The 17693-nt window shown below is 39.9% G+C and overlaps 1 protein-coding gene across 1 annotated transcript in view; it reads right to left on the bottom strand.

The window, feature by feature from the left end:
* Positions 1 to 17693, bottom strand: part of LOC124606093 (fatty acid synthase-like) — a 66642-nt gene continuing 48949 nt past the window's right edge. The window contains exons 4-5 of the mRNA XM_047138058.1: positions 7126 to 7364; positions 1 to 116 (exon numbers count right to left, since the gene is read on the bottom strand). Of these exons, the coding sequence (XP_046994014.1) occupies positions 108 to 116; positions 7126 to 7364 (248 nt within the window). The 3' untranslated portion in view covers positions 1 to 107. The remainder of the gene's footprint in view (positions 117 to 7125; positions 7365 to 17693) is intronic.

Below are 17693 nucleotides of genomic sequence, written 5' to 3'. Positions count from 1 at the left end.
CAGACATGATCCCACACTTCTGTCGATGATTATTGCTGGGGATGAAAGTTGGTGCTACCAGTATAACCTCACATGAAATGTTGAAGTGCTGAATGGCAAAGCCTCAATCACCTGCCCTGAAAAAAGTCAAATGACAACCTTCAAGAACAAAGACAATGTTGATCACACTCTTTGATAGTAATGGATCAGTCCACCATGAGTATGTTCCTCCAGGTCAACCAGTGAACCAAATTATTTACATCAAAGTCTTGAAACATTTGTGACAATGAGTCTGATGTCACAGCCCTCATCTGTGGCATTCTTAGGACTGACAAAGCTTTTTAAATGTTTTCAAATTCAAATAATGCATACTTACATTGCTTCCATAATGATAAGACTGACATAGCCTAAGTAAACATTCCACCACAAAAATGTAATGATATTGATTTTTACCAATGCAGAAACTATTACAACAAGTACAAAAGATGCATGCACCTATCAAAAGCATGTGTCTCACGTTTTCCAAACAGAGCACTAACAGGAGCCCACTTGTGTGGCTCATGTGAGCTATAGATGAAGGAAAGAATATCATGGGCATGTTTTTATATCTCATAAAGGCTTGGATGCGATCAAGCACGCACTTCTCTCATGGAAACTGTGGTCACATATCATGCATACATCTCTTTAACTCTTGTTTACATACCCAAAAAGCCATAAACAATGCATAAATATAAACTATCAAAATGAGATGAGAAAGTCTTTATTCTGTCTATGACTGAAACAGTAATGTAGGGCATGCCACAGGGCAATTTTCTTTTCTTCTGTATGTAAATGATAATTCCTACATAACTTTCAATGCTGATGATACCTGACTATTGTTTTATGGTGACAATGTGGAGAATATAACATATTTTTCAACACGGAGGGGATCAGAAGTGATTAAATATTTTAGTACTCAACGCATAAATGTCAACATAAAAAAGTCACAGTTACTGGAGATCAAAGCGGGCAAACTAATGCCACAGATGTGAAGGAAATATTTGCGGAAAGGCCCAGAAGTCAACACCAAAAATCAAAATTACTGGCCTTCAAAGCAGGCAACTAATGCCACAGCTGTGTATGAAATATTTATGGAATTTCATGTACAGACAATGAACTCTATAATTTCCTTGGACTATACTCGGAAGGCAATCTTTGATGGGAAGACCATGTTAAATTTGTATGTAGGAAAATAAGCAGTGCGCTGTCCTTCCTTTGCCAACTGTCGAAAACAGTGTGTAACAAAACTGTGAAAACAGGATACTTTGGGGTAAATTTCCCATTTATAAGTTATGGGCTAGAGCTATGGAGGTGGGCCACTGATGTGCACTCGAACAGAATGCTGGTGCTATGAATAAGAGCTGTTAGGGTGATACATAGTCTCCGTATATAGAAAGGCTATCATCATATGCTCATCAAAATTAATATGCTTATCACATTTTTGAAAGCCATCAGGGTCACAAATGCTAATGGTATGACATACAACCCAAGAAATAAGCATGGTTATCACAGACAAAAAGTAAATGTAATAGACCACTGTCCATACATCAGAGCCTCAATGTAGTACAACAGATTGCCAGAATCCATAACATCACATGTTGAAGAACCATTTAGAACCAAATTACATTTTCTTGTAAATGCCTGTATACAATGAAAGAATCCTAAACTATGTATGTTATGTATAAACCTTTGTAGATAAATATGTTATGTTTAAACACGTGTATTGTTGTGGTCTTCAGTTATGAGACTGGTTTGATGCAGCTCTCCATGCTACTCTATCCCATGCAAGCTTCTTGAACTCCCAGTACCTAGCACAACCTACATCCTTCTGAATCTGCTTAGTGTATTCATCTCTTGGTCTCCCTCTATGATTTTTACCCTCCACGCCACCCTCCAATACTAAATTGGTGATCCCTTGATGCCTCAGAACATGTCAAGTTGTGCCACAAACTTCTCTTCTCCCTAATTCTATTCAATACTTCCTCATTAGTTATGTGATCTACCCATCTAATCTTCAGCATTCTTCTGTAGCACCACATTTCAAAAGCTTCTATTTTCTTCTTGTCCAAACTATTTATCATCCATGTTTCACTTCCATACATGGCTACACTCCATACAAATACTTTCAGAAATGACTTCCTGACACTTAAATCTATACTCAATGTTAACAAATTTCTCTTCTTGAGATACGCTTTCCTTGCCATTGCCAGTCTACATTTTATATCCTCTCTACTTCGACCATCATCAGTTATTTTGCTCCCCAAATAGCAAAACTCCTTTACTACTTTAAGTGTCTCATTTCCTAATCTAATTCCCTCAGCATCACCCGACTTTATTCGACTACATTCCATTATCCTCGTTTTGCTTTTGTTGATGTTCATCTTATATCCTCCTTTCAAGACACTATCCATTCCATTCAACTGCTCTTCCAAGTCCTTTGCTGTCTCTGACAGAATTACAATGTCATCGGCGAACCTCAAAATTTTTATTTCTTCTCCATGGATTTTAATACCTACTCCGAATTTTTCTTTTTTTTCCTTCACTGCTTGCTCAATATACAGATTGAATAACATTGAGGAGAGACTACAACCCTGTCTCACTCCCTTCCCAACCACTGCTTCCTTTTCATACCCCTCAACCCTTATACCAGCCATCTAGTTTCTGTACAAATTGTAAATAGCCTTTCGCTCCCTGTATTTTACCCCTGCCACCTTCAGAATTTGAAAGAGAGTATTCCAGTCAACATTGTCAAAAGCTTTCTCTAATTCTACAAATGCTAGAAACGTAGGTTTGCCCTTCCTTAATCTAGCTTCTAAGATAAGTCATAGGGTCAGTATTGCCTCACGTGTTCCAACATTTCTACAAAATCCAAGCTGAAGTTCCCTGAGGTCGGCTTCGACCAGTTTTTCCATTTGTCTGTAAAGAATTCGTGTTAGTATTTTGCAGGTGTGACTTATTAAACTGATAGTTCGGTAATTTTCACATCTGTCAACACCTGCTTTCTTTGGGATTGGAATTATTATATTCTTATTGAAGTCTGAGGAAATTTCGCCTGTTTCATACATCTTGCTCACCAGATGGTAGAGTTCTGTCAGGGCTGGCTCTCCCAAGGCCGTCAGTAGTTCTAATGGAATGTTGTCTACTCCGGGGTCCTTGTTTCAACTCAGGTCTTTCAGTGCTCTGTCAAACTCTTCAAGCAGTATCGTATCTCCCATTTCATCTCCATCTACATCCTCTTCCATTTCCATAATATTGTCCTCAAGTATATCGCCCTTGTATAGACCCTCTATATACTCCTTCCACCTTTCTGCTTTCCCTTCTTTGCTTAGAACTGGGTTTCCATCTGAGCTCTTGATATTCATGCAAGTGGTTCTCTTATCTCCAAAGGTCTCTTTAATTTTCCTGTAGGCAGTATCTATCTTACCCCTAGTGATACTCGCTTCTACATCCTTACATTTGTCCTCTAGCCATCCCTGCTTAGCAATTTTGCACTTCCTGTCGATCTCATTTTTAAGACGTTTGTATTCCTTTTTGCCTGCTTCATTTGCTGCATTTTTATATTTTCTCCGTTCATCAATTAAATTCAATATATCTTCTGTTACCCAAGGATTTCTATTAGCCCTCGTCTTTTTACCTACTAGATCCTCTGCTGCCTCCACTACTTCATCCCTCAGAGCTACCCATTCTTCTTCTACTGTATTTCTTTCCCCCATTCCTGTCAATTGTTCCCTTATGCTCTCCCTGAAACTCTGTACAACCTCTGGTTTTGTCAGTTTATCCAAGTCTCATCTCCTTAAATTCCCACCTGTTTGCAGTTTCTTCAGTTTTAATCTACAGATCATAACCAATAGATTGTGGTCAGAGTCCACATCTGCCCCTGGAAATGTCTTACAATTTAAAACCTGGTTCCTAAATCTCTGTCTTACCATTGTATAATCTATCTGATACCTTTTAGTATCTCCAGGATTCTTCCATGTATACAACCTTCTTTTATGGTTCTTGAACCAAGTGTTGGCTATGATTAACTTATGCTCTGTGCAAAATTCTACCAGGCGGCTTCCTCTTTCATTTCTTAGTCCCAATCCATATTCACCTACTACATTTCCTTCTCTCCCTTTTCCTACTACCGAATTTCAGTCACCCATGCCTATTAAATTTTCGTCACCCTTCACTATCTGAATAATTTCTTTTATTTCATCATACATTTCTTCAATTTCTTCATCATCTGCAGAGCTAGTTGGCATATAAACTTGTACCAAACACGTGTATACCTATATAATATGTACTATACCTTTGTAAACAATATCAAACAATGTAAAATGCAGGATGGGATGTAACAATATTGTAAAAAGGAAAGTTGCCACTCACTGTATAGTAAAGATGCTGAGTCGCAAATAGGCACAACAAAAAGACAGTCACAAATAAAGCTTTTGGCCAGTAAGGCCTTCATCAAAGATAGATGACACACACACACACACACACACACACACACACACACACAAATGCAACTCACAAACACAAGACTGCGGTCTCAGTCAACTGAAGCAACCAGTGACAGTCATTCTGCTGTGCCTATCTGCGACTCAGCATCTCTGCTACATGGTGAGTGGCAACTTCCCTTCTCATAATTTTGTAAACAATATGATGTTTGCGAAAGTCATCCTGTGATGACTACATGAATAAAGAAATGTAAATAAGAAATAAAAAATGGTGAAGTTGAAAAACGTTTTTAAATGGTACTCTGCTGTTTTCTATGTTGTGCCATTAACTTCTCGGAGGACCCTAACACTTTTAAATGGTAAGAGGCATTTCACATTTTAAAAGTCCCATATTTTAACATAAACATCACTCAGTTTCCACGAAATTTAACAGGATGAACTGACAAACTATATACTTCAGGGCAGCTTGACACATTAAAATTGTCTGTCAAAGCAGAAATGTAACACAGAGATTGGTATTTCATGGTCAATGTTCTACCAACTGATATTACTTGGTACAGCAATTGTTCATGAAAGGTAAAATATTTTGTTTGACTCCCGGTGAGGCACACAGTTTTAACTCCCAGTTTAGTAAATGTCCCTTTTATGAGCTAAAGTTTCATGCCAGAAACAAACGCAGCTATTGTTAGTTAAAGCCCAGTTTAAAGTGGGTAGTATGCTAACTTTACCGACAGTTGCAAAATAATTACTCTACACTCTAAGACAGAAAAAATCCTGCACCACGAAGGAATTATCCAAATGGGATGGAAATCGGTAAATGTGATGTACATGTACAGACAAACAAATAATTACAGTTTCAGAAAAATCATATGATTTACTCAAGAGAAAGAGTTTCACTAATTGAGCAAGTTAATAACATATTGGCCCACCTCTGGCCCTTATGCAAGCACTTATTCAGCTTTACATTGATTCACAGAGTTGTTGGATGTCCTCCAGACTGATATGATGCCAAATTCCATCCAAGGGGCATGTTAGATTGTCAAAATCCTGAGGTGGTAGGGGGCAACTGCCCATAATACCCCAAAGATACACAACTGGGAAGCACAAAGACAAGCTGTAAAACTATTGCCACATGCAGGTGGCCTTGTCATGAATGGCAACAAAATGGGGTGCAGAATATTGTTGAACTACTGCTGTGCTGTAAGGGTGCCATAGATTACAATCAAAGGGTTCTGCCATGACATGAGATGGCTTCCCAGACCATCACTCCTGGCTGTCGGGCCACATGGCGAGAGACAGGAAGGATCCCACCACTGTCTGGGGCATCTCTAGACAGTTCCTTGCTGATCATCAGGGCTAAGTTCAAACTGGGACTCATCACTGAAGACACTTCTACTCCTGTCATTGAGATTTCAGACTGTAGACACATCTGGAGAGGTCCTGGACAGTCTGCCATACAGCCCAACAACCAAGAGTGATGGCCCGAGCTGCCATTTCTTTCCATAGCAGGATTCACTTTGTTGTCACAATGATACTCTCAAAGCACAACAGTATGTTGATGATACTGTATGGCCTGTTTTGTTACCTTTCATTGCAAGCCATCCTGGGCTTATATTTCAGCAAGATAATGGATGCCCAGACAAAGTGAGAGTTTCTACTGCTTTTCTTTGTGCTTGCCACACCACACCCTACTTTGGCCAGAAAGGTCACTGGACCTCTTCCCAATTATGAAAGTTTGGAGCAGTATGGCCCTCCAACCAGCTTGGGACTTTAAAGATATGACACACCAATTGGACATAATATGGCATGATATCCCTCAGGACATCCAACAACTCTATCAGACAATGCGAAGCTGAATAACTTCTTACAAATGGGCCAGAGATGGACAATGCATTAATGACTTCCTCAATCTGTGAAGCTCTTTCTCTTGACTACATCATCCAATTTTTCTGAAATAGTAGTCATTTGTTTGTCTGTATATGTAAACCACATCTGCTTGTTTCTGTCCCAATTGGATAATTCCTTTGGGGTGCACCATTTTTTTCATTTTTTTTTTTCATTTTTATTTTATTTATTTATTTTGAACAGTGTAATTCACTTGCACCTTACAACTCAGGTAAGAGTACTTAAATGAAACTAATGTAAAATCAAGTAAACACACATAAGAAATCTGGGAGTCAAGAAAGCAATAGACAAAAGAAGGAAAGAATAGTGTGTCACAGAATACAGATAAGAAGAAGACAGACATCAAAATACACTATCAAAAGGAAAAAAAAGACTCTTAAGGCATGAAAACAGAGAAAATACAAGATAAAAACTGACTGAAATACAAATGAAGGAAAGATACAATTACACATAAATGAAGACAGAATGAGAAATGCAGAATAAGGAAGGTCACTCAGTCTATGAACTAGTCTTAGAGACATTTCTACATTTTTCCCTTCTTCCATTTTCTCTCTGCTGTACAAGAAGGAATATCTGGACTGAATTAGTTTTTTCTACTTGTGGAGGTACCTATGCAATGATGTCAGAGAATACATCTTTGATCTGACTTTTCCCAGCCTGTAACTTAACTATTTGAATGGAATGCTGATATATCATCGTAAGTTTAAAGAGTGGCACCTTACATACTCTAAATATAATTACAAATACTTTACAGAATTGATACCTTCGTGCCTGTCCCATGGGCTTCAATATAATCCACACTTGCTGGGTCAATAGCAGCTGATCGGTAGGTCTCCTCAAACAAACGTAACTGCATTTCTCTTGATGGATGAGATATGCTTGTGGTTTTATGGCCATCAGTGTTTGTGCCAATAGCCACAATTTCAGCATAATGACGATAAGCAACATCCGATTTTTGAAGAAATATTGCTGCTACTGCTTCACTTCTTAGATATCCATCAGCTTTAATCAAAACAGAGATTAAATATTAGCATCAAGTATAATTACAATCAGCTTTAATCAAAACAGATTATTAAATATTAGCATCAAGTATAATTACATGAAACTGTATATGTTGTTGTTGTGGTCTTCAGTCCTGAGACTGGTTTGATGCAGCTCTCCATGCTACTCTATCCTGTGCGAGCTTCTTCATCTCCCAGTACCTACTGCAACCTACATCCTTCTGAATCTGCTTAGTGTATTCATCTCTTGGTCTCCCTCTACGATTTTTACCCTCCACGCTGCCCTCCAATGCTAAATTTGTGATCCCTTGATGCCTCAAAACATGTCCTACCAACCGATCCCTTCTTCTAGTCAAGTTGTGCCACAAACTTCTCTTCTCCCCAATCCTATTCAATACCTCCTCATTAGTTACATGATCTACCCACCTTATCTTCAGCATTCTTCTGTAGCACCACATTTCAAAAGCTTCTATTCTCTTCTTGTCCACACTAGTTATCGTCCATGTTTCACTTCCATACATGGCTACACTCCATACAAATACTTTCAGAAATGACTTCCTGACACTCAAATCTATACTCGATGTTAACAAATTTCTCGTCTTCAGAAACGATTTCCTTGCCATTGCCAGTCTACATTTTATATCTTCTCTACTTCGACCATTATCAGTTATTTTACTCCCTAAATAGCAAAACTCCTTTACTACTTTAAGTGTCTCATTTCCTAATCTAATTCCCTCAGCATCACCCGACTTTATTCGACTACATTCCATTATCCTCGTTTTGCTTTTGTTGATGTTCATCTTATATCCTCCTTTCAAGACACTGTCCATTCCGTTCAACTGCTCTTCCAAGTCTTTTGATGTCTCTGACAGAATTACAATGTCATTGGCAAACCTCAAGCTTTTTACTTCTTCTCCATGAATTTTAATACCTACTCTGAATTTTCTTTCGTTTCCTTTACTGCTTGCTCAATATACAGATTGAATATCATCGGGGACAGGCTACAACCCTGTCTCACTCCTTTCCCAACCACTGATTCCATTTCATGTCCCTCGACTCCCACAACTGCCATCTGGTTTCTGTACAAATTGTAAATAGCCTTTCGCTCCCTGTATTTTACCCCTGCCACCTTCAGAATTTGAAAGAGAGTATTCCAGTTAACATTGTCAAAAGCTTTCTCTAAGTCTACAAATGCTAGAAACATAGGTTTGCCTTTTCTTAATCTTTCTTCTAAGATAAGTCGTAAGGTTAGTATTGCCTCACGTGTTCCAACATTTCTAAGGAATCCAAACTGATCTTCCCCGAGGTCGGCTTCTACCAGTTTTTCCATTCGTCTGTAAAGAATTTGTGTTAGTATTTTGCAGGTGTGACTTATTAAACTGATAGTTTGGTAATTTTCACATCTGTCAACACCTGCTTTCTTTGGGATTGGAATTATTATATTCTTCTTGAAGTCTGAAGGTATTTCACCTGTCTCATACATCTTGCTCGCCAGATGGTAGAGTTTTGTCATTACTGGCTCTCCCAAGGCCATCAGTAGTTCTAATGGAATGTTGTCTACTCCCGGGGCCTTGTTTCGACTCAGGTCTTTCAGTGCTCTGTCAAACTCTTCACGCAGTATTTTGTCTTCATCTACATCCTCTTCCATTTCCTTAATATTGTCCTCAAGTACTTCGCCCTTGTACAAACCCTCTATATACTCCTTCCACCTTTCTGCCTTCCCTTCTTTGCTTAGAATTGGGTTGCCATCTGAGCTCTTGATATTCATACAAGTGGTTCTCTTCTCTCCAAAGGTCTCTTTAATTTTCCTGCAGGCAGTTTCTATCTTACCCCTAGTGAGACAAGCCTCTACATCCTTACATTTGTCCTCTAGTCATCCCTGCTTAGCCATTTTGCACTTCCTGTCGATTTCATTTTTGAGACGTTTGTATTCCTTTTTGCCTGCTTCATTTGCTGCATTTTTACATTTTCTCCTTTCATCAATTAAATTCAATATATCTTCTGTTACCCAAGGATTTCTATTAGCCCTCGTCTTTTTACCTACTAGATCCTCTGCTGCCTCCACTACTTCATCCCTCAGAGCTACCCATTCTTCTTCTACTGTATTTCTTTCCCCCATTCCTGTCAATTGTTCCCTTATGCTCTCCCTGAAACTCTGTACAACCTCTGGTTTTGTCAGTTTATCCAGGTCCCATATCCTTAAATTCCCACCTTTTTGCAGTTTCTTCAGTTTCAATCTACAGATCATAACCAATAGATTGTGGTCAGAATCCACATCTGCCCCTGGAAATGTCTTACAATTTAAAACCTGGTTCCTAAATCTCTGTCTTACCATTATATAATCTATCTGATACCTTTTAGTATCTCCAGAATTCTTCCATGTATACAACCTTCTTTTATGATTCTTGAACCAAGTGTTAGCTATGATTAGGTTATGCTCTGTGGAAAATTCTACAAGGCGGCTTCCTCTTTCATTTCTCCCCCCCAATCCATATTCACCTACTATGTTTCCTTCTCTCCCTTTTCCTACTGACTATTAAATTTTCAGCTCCCTTCACTACCTGAATAATTTCTTTTATCTCGTCATACATTTCATCAATTTCTTCATCATCTGCAGAGCTAGTTGGCATATAAACTTGTACTGCTGCAGTAGGCATGGGCTTTGTGTCTATCTTGGCCACAATAATGCGTTCACTATGCTGTTTGTAGTAGCTAACCCGCACTCCTATTTTCTAACCTACCTGCCCGATTAAGGGATCTGAAATTCCACACTCCGATCCGTAGAACGCCAGTTTTCTTTCTCCTGATAACGACGTTCTCTTGAGTAGTCCCCGCCCGGAGATCCGAATGGGGGACTATTTTACCTCCGGAATATTTTACCCAAGAGGACGCCATTATCATTTAATCATACAGTAAAGCTGCATGTCCTCGGGAAAAATTACGGCTGTAGTTTCCCCTTGCTTTCAGCCGTTCGCAGTACCAGCACAGCAAGGCCGTTTTGGTTAATGTTACAAGGCCAGATCAGTCAATCATCCAGACTGTTGCCCCTGCAACTACTGAAAAGGGTGCTGCCCCTCTTCAGGAACCACATGTTTGTCTGGCCTCTCAACAGATACCCCTCCGTTGTGGTTGCACCTACGGTACGGCCATCTGTATCGCTGAGGCATGCAAGCCTCTCCGCCAATGGCAAGGTCCATGGTTCATGAGGGGGGGGGGAACTGTATATCCCTTCCAACAATTTCCACAGCATCAAAACTGTTAAAACTATAAAATTTGAAGAGTATAAGCACTAATATTTTTCTGTGCATGAAAAGTGAGATGTTTCATCTAAATAAGAAATACTCCAACAGGTTAAGACATATTACTCATTTTGCTTAATTTAGGAAATACATAGACCATATGTATACTGACACTGTTCCAAACATATACATACATCCTTCATTTCACAGCCATTGGCCAAACTTTATCTCATTCAGTTTGTATTTACTGCCATACTTCTTTCTAAACTTCCGAAATTTTCAACTTGCCTCAACTGCCTCCTCATGACCGTCTCTGAAGATATCAATCTAGTAATGATCAAAACAATTGCCACTCAAAGTCTCAAAGTAATTACTCAAATAACCATTCTCTCTAGTAAGGAAGAGTCATATGGCATTGTTGGCAGGTAGAAACTGAGGAGTAGGTTCAAATACTTTATTTCAAGCAGTTTGTATGCCTATGGATATGCAATTTGTACGCTTTTAATGGCCTAACTCCTTTCAATTTTCCAAAGTTTTCTAATTTATCTCAGCTGTCTTCTCATGACCATCTCCAAAGACATCAGTCTTGAAACAATTGTCATTCAAAGTCTCAAAACAGATCCTGAAATAACCATTCTATCCAGAAAGGGGGACACACAACACACACACACACACACACACACACACACACACACACGCATGCGCGCGCGCACACACACACACACACACACACACACACACACACACACACACACACACACAAATGCAACTTGAACGCATATCTGCAGTCTCAGACAACTGAAAACACACTGCGAGCAGCAGCACCAGTGCATGATGGGAGTGGTGACTGGGTGGGGGTAAGGAGGAGGCTGGGGCAGGGAAGGGGAGGGTTAGCATGGTGGGGTTGACAGACAGTGAAGTGCTGCAGTTTAGACAGAGGGCAGGAGAGAAGGTTGGGAGGGAAGAGGGGGAGGTGGTAAGTAGTGGAAAGGTGAGAAATAAAAAGAAATTATAAAACTGGGTGTGGTGGTGAAATGACTGCTGTGTAGTGTTGGAATGGGAACAGGGAGGGGGGCTGGACGGGTGAGGACAGTGGTTAACGGAGGTTGAGGCCAGGAGGATTATGGGAATGTAAGATGTATTACAGGGAAAGTTCCCACCTGCGCAATTCAAAAAAGCTGGTGTTGGTGGGAATGATCCATATGGCATAGACTGTGAAGCAGTCATTGAGATGAGGGGTATCATGTTTGGCAGCATGTTCAGCAACACGGTGGTCCACTTGCTTTTTGGCCACTGTTTGTCGGTGGTCATTCACATGGACAGACATATTGTTGGTTGTCATGTCCACATAGAATGCAGCACAGCGGTTGCAGCTTAGCTTGTAATTCACATGACTGGTTTCACAGGTAGCCCTGCCTTCGATGGGATAGGTGATGTTAGTGGCTGAACTGGAGTAGGTGGTGGTAGGAGGATGTATGGGACCGGTCTTGCATCTAGGTCTGTTACAGGGGTATGAGGCTTGAGGTAAGGGATTGGGAGCAGGGGTTGTCTAAGGATGAATGGTATATTGTGTAGGTTTGGTGTAAGGCGGAATACCACTGTAGGAGGGGTGGGAAGGATACTAGGCAGGACATTCATCATTTCAGAGTCCATCTCTCTACTTACCCCTACCACTCCCTGCACTCCCACCTTCTACATGCTTCCAAAAGTCCATAAACCCAACCACCCAGGACGTCCCATTGTGGCTGGTTACTGTGCCCCCACTGAGAGAATCTCTGCTCTCATAAACCAACACTTTCAACCTATTACCTGGAACCTATCTTCCTATATAAAAGATACCAACCATTTCCTCCACCGACTCTCCACAGTACCTGTCCCTTTACCACATGGAGCCCTGTTCTTCACTATTGATGCCACCTCCCTGTACACTAACATCTCTAATGCCCATGGCCTTACTGCTATCAAACACTATCTTTCTAGACACCCTATTGATTCCAAACCAACAACCTGCTTCCTATTCGTCACGACCAACTATATTCTCACCCACAATTACTTCTCCTTTGAAGGCATTACCTACAAACAAATCCATGATATGGATATGGGCACCCACATGGCACCATCCTATGCCAACCTATTCATGGGCCATCTAGAGGAATCCTTCCTAAAAACCCAGAATCCTAAACCCCTCACCTGGTTCAGATTCATTGATGACATCTTTTCTAACTGGATTGAAGGTGAGGGCACCCTATTCACATTCGCCAGAACTTTCTCCCCTGTTTTCTTCACCTGGTACTACTCAACCCAACAAGCTACCTTTCTAGATTTTGACCTCCACCTCAGAGATGGCTACAACAGTATCTCCATCCATACCAAATCTACTAACTACCAGCAATACCTCCACTTCGACAGCTGCCACCCATTTCATACCAAAAGTCCCTTCCGTATAGCCTAGCCACCCATGGTTGTCGCATCTGCAATGATGAACAGTCCCTCTCAAAATATACTGAGGATCTCACTGAAGCCTTCACTGACTGTAATTATCCTCCCATCCTTGTACAAAAACAAATCTCCCATGCCATATCTTTCCAGTCTGCCACCACCTTCCAAAGTTCCACAGTCCAGCCACAGAGGAGTGTTCCCCTCGTAACTCAGTACCATCCAGGACCAGAGCAACTGAATTACATTCTCTGCCAGGGTTTTCATTACCTCTCATCATGCCCTGAAATGAGAAATGTCCTGCCCACTATCCTTCCCACCCCTCCTACAGTGGTATTCTGCTGTCCACCGAACCTACCAATATACTCATCCATCCTTACACAAATTCTGCTCTCAATCCCTTACCTCAAGGCTCATATCCCTGTAATAGACCTAGATGAAAGACCTGTCCCATACATCCTCCTGCCATTGCCTACTCCAGTTCAGTCACTAACATCACCTATCCCATCAAAGGCAGGGCTACCTGTGAAACCAGTCATGTGATTTACAAGCTAAGCTGCAACCACTATGCTGCATTATATGTAGGCATGACAACCAACAAGCTGTCTATCTGCATGAATGGCCACCGACAAACTGTGGTCAAAAAGTAAGTGGACCACACTGTTGCAGAATGTGCTGCCAAACATGATATCCCTCATCTCAATGACTACTTCACAGCCTGTGCCATATGGATCCTTCCCACTAACACCAACTTTTTTGAACTGTGCAGGTGGGAACTTTCCCTGCAATACATCCTATGTTCCCATAACCCTCCTGGCCTCAACCTCCGTTAGCCACTGTTCTCACCCGTCCAGTCCCCTCTCTGTTCCCATTCCAGCACTACACAGTCATCATTTCACTACCACACCCAGTTTTTTAATTTCTTTTTATTTCTCTCCTTTCCACTGCTTACCCACTCCCCCTCCCCACCTCCTCTCCTGCACTCCAACTAAACTGCAATATTTCACTGTCTGCCACCCCCACCATACCACCTCCCCCTTCCCACCCCAGCCTCCTCCTTACCCCCACCAAGTTACCACTCAAATGGCTCTGAGTACTACGAGACTTAACTTCTGAGGTCATAAGTCCCCTAGAACATAGAACTACTTAAACGTAACTAACCTAAGGACATCACACACATCCCTGCCCGAGGCAGTATTCGAACCTCTCGGCCACTCCGGCTCACTGTATGGTGAGTAGCAACTTTCCTTCTCTAATATTAGTAGAATGTTAACATTGTTTTAATGTTTATGTTAATTTTGTTTTCAGATAGGTTTCTTTTTTTAGTGTCTGTGTGCATCATTGTCATCTGCAATTGAGTTGTATGCTATTATAAATTTAATTCTACTGTTGTCGTTGAGTCAATATGACATGACAATAAATTCATCTTTCTATTACTAATTTAAATGTAATGTCTGGTGGTTTCAAATTTATGTATTTGATTTTGTTCATGACTACTCCCTATAAAACTCAGAACTATTGGAAAAACATTACTCCACTTTTTTATAGTTGAAATAGTTACATTTATGTTCCTTGGTTCATAACAACCCAATTGCATTCCTACTCGTTTCTACATTTCTTTCATTGAGTTTCATATCCTACTACATCCAAATCCATGTGCATGTCAATATACACAACAATGGAGGTCCCTGGTTGCTTTTGCAACAATAGACACTATACTGCAGTAAGTAATGGTGTATTGTTATCACAGTAAAGTACTGCCTAACTGGCAGTGAATTAGAAACAGCAGGTAATGCATTTGGTAGTTGGGAGGATGTTTCAGAAGAAGAAAACCGTACTAAGGAAGACAGTATTCACATAACGTCATAATCAGAAGATGCTTCAGGTAGTGAGGTTAGCAGTGATAATTTGCAAACTATAGAAGTAGTTAAATCTAAAGACAAGAGCATCTGCATCATTTTGCCACCTATTTCACCCACAACTTTGCCCAAGTGATCATTTCATTTCATATCCCTAAGAAGTGTTACACCAAGGTATTTGTAAGAGTTGGCTGAATCCAATATAGTCACTTGCCGATATCATACTCGTAGGATACTACTTTTTTTTCATTTGCTGAAGTAGACAGCTTTGCATTCCTGAACATTTAAAGCATGTCGCCAATCTTTGCACCATTTTGAAATCTTATCAAGGTCTGACTGACTATTTATGCAACTTCTTTCAAACAGTACTTCATCATAGATAACTGCATCATATGCAAAAAGTCTGAAGTTACCATTAATATTTTCTGCAAGGTCATTGACATACAACATCAACAGCAAGGGTCCCAACACACTTCCCTAAGGCAAACCTGAAATTACTTCTACATCTGATGTTGACTCTCCATCCAAAATAACATGCTGTGTCCTCCTTACCAAAAAGTCCTCAATCCACTCACAAATTTCACTTGATACACTGAGATTTCCTTTGTAAAGAAGCATTTGAAATGGAATTAAGCATTTCAACTTTTGCTTTTATACCCACAATTTCAGTGCCTGTCTCATTCGCTAGAGACTGGACCCTAACTGTGGTGACACTAACAGCCTTTACATACACCAGAACTTCTTTGGATTTTGTGAAATAGCATTTAACAATATTCTGCTACAAGTAGTCACTGAAGGCATCATGGATTGCTCTCTTGACAGTCAAACATGTTTTAGCCAGCATCTCTCTACTTATTGCCCTACACTTTGTTTTATACCTATTATGCAGTAATCTCTGTTTCTTTAGTAGTTTCTTTACAGTGACTGTACACCATGGAGAGTCCCTCCCATTATGAACTCTTCTACTGGGTACATATTTATCCAGTGCATGGTGAACCACTCTTTAAACTTGAACCATAGTTCCCCTACACACTCCTGCCCTGTGCTGTAAGTTTTAAATTCCTCATTGAGGTATGACACTACTGACTTTTATGTAGTTTCTTGAACATATATATCTTTCTGATTTTTTAGTTGACCTTTTTGCATTGGTAATCATTGTTGCCACAAACGTGATATGGTCACTGACACCAGTTTCTATGTGGAAATTATCAAAGAGGTCATGTTTATTTGTTGTTAGGTAGTCTTGAGATAAGGCATTTAGTAATGTTTCACATGATGTCTTAGCACACTCACCACTAACAAAACTGTAATATTTTGAATTAATTGTTGGATGACTAAAGTCTGCATTGATGATTACAGTACGATTTTGGACTTGCGTACAAGTGAACTGAGGTTTTCTCTAAGGTTTTCAGTTACATGAGAAGATGAGACTGGTGGGTGTTAGAAGGATCCAGTTATCATTTTATGCCCATACCTGATGCTTAACAATCTCACATGCAGCTTCAATATTTAAAAATAGATGCTCCTCACTGAAGGAAGTTCGGACTGGAGTGCCTCAGGGCTCGGTCCTAGGTCCTTTTCTGTTCATCATTGTAATTAATGACTTACCTTACCATGTAGGAGCAAATTCAATTGTGTGTTATGCAAATGATACAACATTGCTCAATACAAACCATGACACAACAGAACTGCATCAGGCAACACAGGAAAAACTAGAACTAGTAATGGATTGGTTTTCTTCTAATGAACTCCTGTGTAATCCTGATAAAACACAAGAACTAATTCTGGGTTTAACTACAGCTGTTGAAAGCAAATCAATAAAATTGTTAGGATTCCACATTGATTCAAAATTAAACTGGGAGGAACACATTAGCCATATCTGCAAGAGAATAGCAAGAGTGTGTTATCTCATCAGGAGACTGACAGATGTAGTCACTGATGAGTATCTAAAGGTGGTATATTTTGGCCTCTTTCAGTCACCCATTTCCTACGGCATATTGTTATGGGGACATTCTTGCTTTGTCAGTGAAATTCTGAAAATTCAAAAAAAAAGTAATCAGAATAATAAGCAAAGCTAAGCCCAAGGAGCACTGCCGCCCCCTCTTTATCAAGCACGTGATATTAACTGTTGTGAATCTATACATCTACACAGCACTGCTTTATGTCAAAAGCAACTTAAATGAGTTCGAGACCAGAGAGAACATACATCCCCACAACACCAGAGGTAAACTGGACTTCGACATACCAAGACACAGACTCACAAAGACTGCAAACTCACACAAAATAATGAGTTTAAAACTCTTCAATAAACTTCCAGCATCTGCACGGTCACTGACCAGTAATATTTTCAAACGTAAGGTTTATGACTGGTTACTCAAATACCCATTTTATAAGATAACAGAATATTTTGAAATAATCATTGACATTAGTAAATAAGAGTATTCCTAAAAGAAAATTAATTAAATTGTAAAAGCGTTACTGTAAAGTTATTGTTAATTGTATATTTAATGTTCAGACCTATTCCTCTGTAAGTGGTCAATGGTGAATAAACTGAATACTGAATATGGATCTTGATGGATTTGAGTTTCTCACTTGCTGTGACACAAATACCACTTCCATTTACCATTTGCCTATCATTTCGATATACCATTAAATATTCCCCAAAAACACAATGCTATCAATTTCAGATTTCAACTATCTTCCTGTACCTAGTACTATGTGAGCTTCCCTGCTCTTCAGGAGCACTTTGCTCTGGCACTTTGTTGCTAATGCTTTGGCAGTTAATCAATAGAGTTT

This window comes from Schistocerca americana, chromosome 3 (assembly GCF_021461395.2).
Source record: "Schistocerca americana isolate TAMUIC-IGC-003095 chromosome 3, iqSchAmer2.1, whole genome shotgun sequence".
In the NCBI taxonomy this organism is placed as follows: Eukaryota; Metazoa; Arthropoda; class Insecta; order Orthoptera; family Acrididae; genus Schistocerca; species Schistocerca americana.
The sequence above is the reverse complement of the archived record's forward strand: the minus strand, read 5'-3'. Positions and strand labels throughout refer to the sequence as shown.